A 6,801-nucleotide genomic window follows, 5' to 3' on the forward strand; every position below is an offset into this window, starting at 1 on the left:
AATGGAATACTTGTTTTATTGTAACAACAGTTTTTTTTTCTCACAGTGGGAGTTGTTTTCTGTTGATAATAGCCACTAGTGGAGGACCATTTATGTAGGCTTCCCTTAGCAGTTAAAATTTCATTTGTTTAATTTGGTTCGGTTCTCTTCCATTACTGTCTTGAGCAAAAATGACTTTGCTGTATTAATCATCCCAATCAAATTTCATAAACTAGGCTGATCCCACAGCTCAAGCCCCAGTACTCCATTTCTTCTCCAGTCTCCAATGAAGCTGGCAGAGCTTAAGCTTGGGAAGGAAGAGAAGATAGGTTTTGCTAATGTGGTGACCTCTGATGGCCATACCATGGCATTGAGGACTAGTTTCAAAAAGACTTCCCTTCAGCCCTCAAGCTTGATGAAGATTTAAGTGATACCTTAGGTCGAGGTGATAAAAAGAAAAACAGTGAAAAGATGGAGTTAATACAATACATTGAGATTTATGAGACCTATTAAAGACAGCGTAAAATATGTGTGCCATACATTTTTAAGGGATATAGCTGAGTAATTAAACAATGACCTGGCAAGATCCATTGGAATGAAAATGGTGCTGCTCACTGCAGCTACGTCTAACTGCCTAGTATTTCCATTATGAGGTTACCCCTATGTAGTAGTGGTAAAATTGGACCATCTCAGGAGCAGGGATGTAGATTTGATTTTCAAATCTGGGCATAGGGAGCTCATTTTATAAAGGCATTTTCACACAGATTTCGCTTCCTTGTGAGGGGCAGGACTTACCAAGAGAGACTTATATTCTCCACTTTTACTGTGAACTGGGCTATGGGACTGATTAGATCAGTAGCCCAATAGGATTTTGAAGGGGACCTTTGACACGGGGTGGGGGAGAAAGAAGGTCACTCTAGCTCATCATAGTTTTTAATATTTGTATCAGGAAGGTGGAATTGGGGGAAGAGGAGGATATTTTGCTTTCCAGTGTATGGACTAAGATTGTCCTCAAGAATACTGGCTCCCGCATTAGGGGCTGATGTTCCTGGGTGACACTAAGTGAAGCTAACCTTCCAGGACAAATGCTCAGTAAAAGGATTAATGCAAGCTGTACCCTCTTCCCTTCTAACGAGTGAGTTTGCATGCATTTGCATGTGACATAACTAATTATACTGAAGTGTTAAAGAGAAAAATACATTTATCCATATATAAAAAAGAAGTTGACAAAGTCTTTAAAAAATTTAATATGAAAGCTGAAAATGGTTCTACCGTTAGACCGATGAGGAGGTTGGTGTGTAAACCTTAATGATAGAAAAGCCTTAGTTCAGTAAGTGACACCACTGAAGTCTATTGTAAATTCCATATGTATGGAAGGTAGTTTGTATATGGGAGCTTGATATGTATGGCATTAAAAGCCACTCTAACATGTTTTTTTAAAAGCACTCGTTAATTTTCCAATAATACAAATTAGCACAGCTTAGTAAACAGGCCTGTTACACAGCCTGATTCAATTAAGGATTTGTTTGTGTCCCATAGACAGAGAATGGGAGAAAAGACACATTGATGCCAGATCATAAGAAAAGAGAATTCTGAATAAATAGCATTTGTTAGACAAAGCAGTAGTTTATTCTTCCATCAGTTTCCTGCTTTATCTAAGAAATGCTATTGTCTTTTCTTATGGTCTGGCATCAGTGTCATTTCTCCACATGGATAACTTCCCCCCTTAGTGTGAAGATGTTCAGTCTCTGGTAACCAGAGCTGATATTGTGATGTCATAATGCCTCATTCCACCAATAATAGCCAACCTAATCAGTGATGTCACAATGGCTTGATTGCCCTAGACTTGGCTCACTTTTATTATATATAGCAGTGATTTCAATTTCTAGAGACATTTTTTTTCTTTAAGGGAGAAGTTATCACCATGGGCTACCGTTAAGATGTGTTATTTTATTGTTATCACCAGATATTAGTAACTAGATCTCATTGCATAAAATGGAATCTGTGCTAAAATAGCACAGTAGTAAAATAACACATCTTAACAGTAACCCACATTGATAACTTCCCCCCTTAGTGTGAAGAGTTTCAGTCTCTGGTAACCATAACTAATATTGTGATGTCATAATGCCTCATTCCACCAATAAGAATCAACATCATCAGTGATGTCACAATAGCTTGATTGTCCTATACTTGGCTCACTTTTATTACAAGTAGTAGTGATTTTGATTTCTAGAGGCATTTCTTTTTTCTATAATTAAGGTGGGTTACCATTAAGATGTGTTACTTTGATATTAACAATAACATCAGCTACTACTACAAGTTAGTGGTTAAATGACAGGTCTTAACGCTAGCCCATATGCTGATAAGCTCCCTGCAATTGCATAGTGCTAGTCACTCTCAAAAAGGACAAACAACCTTTTATTGTTAGAATTGTTTTTATTAGGGGATTGCATACAACGTTGTTGTTCATTTCATTTTCCTTTTTTTTATTGTTTCATTTTGTTACTTTACATGTATAAAGTAGTGGTATGCCTGTAAAAAAATTAAATATCCATAGAAACAACGCCACGTGTCTGTTCCTTATAATGGGACAGAGGTGGTTCTATCTACCTTCTAGCTTCTCCCCTCCCTAGTAAGCATGGCAGGGAATGTACCGAATATAATTTAACACCATATACCTGAAGGGAACCTTTCAATTTACCTGTTTTTTTTTTGAGTTTGTGAGTTGAGTTTCTTTTTAAAAGTCCCTCTTACTAATCTATAAAAGAAGAAATAAATTTTAAAAGTAACATGGTAATTCAGGATTAAAACAAGAATGATTTGGAGCAGAAAATAAACCAGCTTTGCCTTCAGATATTTATTTCTTTAAAAATAAGAGAACTCTTAGATAATTATAACTCTGCATTACAATTAACAGGTCTGCAATGACCATTTTTACTTACACATAAAAGTTATTGATTCTGCCTGCAGGACTAGAACATTGGAATACAGCACCCATCAAATAACACACGATTACAATAAAGCTTTTCACATAGACCGCCCTGCACTTTCGCCATTGTCTGTGAACAATAATTATAACAGTCAGGCTAGCAAAAAGTACAAGGGCAGCAGAAACTGAGCGCCCTGGCACAGAGAGCACCTTTCATCAGGTCAAGCAAGCTAATATTGGGCTTCCGGACTCCAATCTTTTCAAAGACTTTGAAAGACTTGTGGCTTTGGAAGCTGATGTGGAAAAAGGAAGCTCTGCAACATGCCAGTACTATAAAGATTACAACTCTAAATGAATTCATTCAGCAAAAGATTTAATAATGAACCCACAGAAAGGAGAACTCAGGCTTTTTTTTTTTTTTAAAGAACTATATATATATGTGAATAAGTAAAAGAAAAATCTGAAACTAAAACTATAAGGTAGTGTAATAGAAAGTAGACAGGCAGCTTGAAATGCACTTATTAAGGTTGTATGGCAGTGAAAAGTATAGAGAATTCTATTTAGGAACACGTCATTTACGATTGTAATTAAAGAGTGAAGGTCAGCCTCCTATGGGCAGTCTCAGCCTTTCAATACTGAAACATTCTAGGTGTGTATACTTCCTATATATACAACTTACAACCGGTGGCCTTTGAAATGTGTAAAACAACGCTCACGTGTAATAAATATAGCCCTCAGGAGCATCATCTGAAAGGAATCTGCTTTAACTGCTGTAGAAACTCTCTACAGATGGATAGCGTGGCAGGTTTCTAAGCATCGCACGGATGTATGCAGAAAGACATTTCTTACCGACTATGGATTTTGAGTGAAACTCCTACGAATCAACCAAAATGTTGATATTTTACCCAAGGTTTAAATATTTATAAAAAAGGAAGTAGAAGAACTTGCTGCATGTAACCATGCTGTTAGAAATGCTTTAAAACAATTATTATTATTTTTATTTACTGAAGGGATGTATGTGTCTTGAGCCAGACACTTACAGAATACTTGCTACAAATGTCATTGAGCTATGTATCTTCATTTGAGAACTTGGAATGTCACGTATCAGATTGACAACAATCTGTTTAATGATATTTTACTTCTGCCTCCAGTAGCAATCAGGGAAACAGTACCGAGACCAGAAAGATGGAAATAGATAGCCTTACATCATCTTGGCTAATGCAAAGGCTATACCTTCAAATATTCGTTTTTCAGTCTGCTCAGTCTGGTGCCATGACTCCTGATGGTTAAAGAGAGCAGTTCGTGTTTGTCCCTTAAGCCAACCGAGATGTCCGAAGTTTCTTTTAGGACTGCTCTCGTATGAATCATCATATCTATGAAGTCATTACTCAGCGTCTTTTCTTCATTATTTTCACTCTCTTGACTTTGCTTGAACTTCACCTCCAGCTCCACTAAAGATTTGTCCGAGTTGGAGAAAGCATCCCCAATCTGATTGGATTCCCGTCTTAGATACTTTCCGTAGCTTTCTTCTCCATCCAGGTCAAAAGAAATACTTTTCCCAATGCCCTCCAGAACTCTGTCTGCATCCTCAATTTGTCTTTTCATGATTATAAATTCATCCCTTAGGGAGATAATCTGACTTTCTACTGAGGGACATTGCCTGTTATTAGTCACTTTGAACAGCATCTGGCATTTCTCCGGCTCATCGTTTTCTTCAAAATCTCCATCTGGCACAAAATAGTGGTGCAAGGTCCCATTAGTTATCTCTGGTTGTAAAGGACCATCATAGTAGCCTTGGCATAACTTGCATAAGACTCCAATCCAAAGTAACTGAAGCTGCAGCATCATAGAAAGGGTTAAAATATCACAGTGAGATATAAACCAAATTTAAGGTGTTTTTTTTAAAACGTTTAAGATCGTCACCACAATCTTAAGGGATGAATTGTAATGCTTAGGCAACAAATCCACGCTGGCTACTTCATCCAATCTTCAAATTCCAAATATACTTCATTGAGGGCAGCAAAACTTACAGGGATCGTCTAGTGAAATCTGTAAGCTCCTGGTATGTCCACTGTCCAAGATCCCAGCTGAGTCATTAATGTTTGGGGGGGAAAAAAAAGCTCTCCCCACTATAAAATCATCAGCAGTCTAATTGAAAAGACGACACCAGGATGCTGTCCCTCTCAGATACACAAGACAGCTGTTTCTCTGTCTGCTTTCTTTGTAGGTCGTGAAGAGAATGCCCAAAATCTATGTGAACGAAAGAAGGATCTCTGCAATCAAATAGCCTTCTGTGCGTCTGACACTGCAAGCGACTACTGTGTTTCAACATCTGGATTGGAAATGTAGAGCTTTGCTGTTGGCTAAGGATATCCTTAGGATTAGCTAGCTCTCAAATTACAGCACGAATTCGTCACTTAAAAGCCAAAACACAGTCTTGGAAAGAAGCCCTCCTTTTTTTTTTTCTGAGCCTCTGTTATTAAAGCTGCAGTCTTTTTCTTTTTCTTCAAAAGGCTTGAGCTCAGCAAGAACTGGCAAACAGCAAATTTAAGAATAAAAACTCCACTTTGCTACCTAAATGCCTGCCAAATTTTCTATAGGAAGAAATTCTACTTGGATTGAAACGTATAAACAGCTATTGTGTTGCTATGGATTCCTATGTCAAAATGTCACAATAATATACATATGTATATGTTGGGATTTCATTCCTTAAAACATTAATTTTGAATTGAAATACTTGTTCTACTTGTGAAGATTATCTATTTAAAACAAAAGCCAGATTCACTTGTTTACAGAAGCAGGCACAGTTCCATTGGAAGGAAACTCTTTGATCTAAAAATCACCCTGATCATAAAATGAAGGAGCTGCTTTACTAAAGTGTGAAGTTTTGTTGTTATTGCATGGAAAGCGTCCAATGACTGCAGGGTAGCTGCAAAGCCTCTGCAAGAACCGTGGGATGTGTTTCCAGCATCTTCCCATACAGATGCTGCAACACAAATATTTTATCATGTGTTAAGTGCATTGGTTTGAGGAGGTGGCAAGTTCATCTGTGCTCTTTGCAGTGGTGTTGATTAGTGGTAAGTTTCCTTGGGGCACATTAAGTAGAGGAGTGTGGTAGCCGTGTTAGTCCACTCTTAAGGTTATCAATAGAAATCAAACAAAATAAAACATGGAAAGAAAATAAGATGATACCTTTTTTATTGGACATAACTTAATACATTTCTTGATTAGCTTTCGAAGGTTGCCCTTCTTCCTCAGATCGGAAATAAGCAAATGGGGCACATGGAATCACTGTCTCTTTTGTACAAATGGATTATTCTGCTTTGAGCATGTTTCAGGGACAAGTTGATTTCATAAGCCAAAATAATACAAATAAATATTTCCTTTCATTCTGATCTCTCATTCTGTTTAAAAATAATTAAATGGGCTATAAGCTCCTAAAGCAGTCCTTTGGTTTTCTTATATTTTGTCCATGTGATGACTTATACTGTGCCAAAACTGGAAATACAATGAGACAGAATAATAGAATTCAGTAACACCCAAAACTTTTATTAATTAACATTATAATTACTGAGGGGATGCTGTTGAAAACTGACTTGAAGAAGGAGGAAGACATAAATATATGTCACAGACCTGGAAAATGTTGGCATATTTAGACTTACTCTGGACCTGCATTGAAGGTAGCTCTGCCCTCATTATTTAATATCTTTCTTTTAAATGCTCCCAGATTTCAACCTAATTTGTGTTTAATGTAGGATATAACTGCCATAAATACATAAATAAATAGATAGAAACTCTGAATGTTGAGCACCTGATTCTCATAACATGATGCCTGTTTTAGTGGCCCTTTACCAGTTGAAAAAAATCTCTGCACAAGTATAACACATGCTAGA

General features: G+C 37.1%; 1 protein-coding gene across 1 annotated transcript; it reads right to left on the bottom strand.

The window, feature by feature from the left end:
• Positions 1-2,332: 2,332 nt before the first annotated feature.
• FIBIN (fin bud initiation factor homolog) lies at positions 2,333-5,337 on the bottom strand. The gene has a single exon (XM_030200695.1). It carries the CDS (start codon positions 4,754-4,756, stop codon positions 4,136-4,138), a length of 621 nt encoding a protein of 206 aa, XP_030056555.1. The 5' UTR covers positions 4,757-5,337; the 3' UTR covers positions 2,333-4,135.
• Between the last annotated feature and the right edge of the window lie 1,464 nt (positions 5,338-6,801).

The sequence above is a fragment of the Microcaecilia unicolor genome, chromosome 4 (assembly GCF_901765095.1).
Source record: "Microcaecilia unicolor chromosome 4, aMicUni1.1, whole genome shotgun sequence".
Taxonomy (NCBI): Eukaryota; Metazoa; Chordata; class Amphibia; order Gymnophiona; family Siphonopidae; genus Microcaecilia; species Microcaecilia unicolor.

Coding starts and splice junctions, on each gene's coding strand:
- FIBIN (XM_030200695.1), bottom strand. CDS start 4,756: ATGATGCTGCAGCTTCAGTTACTTTGGATTGGAGTCTTATGCAAGTTA.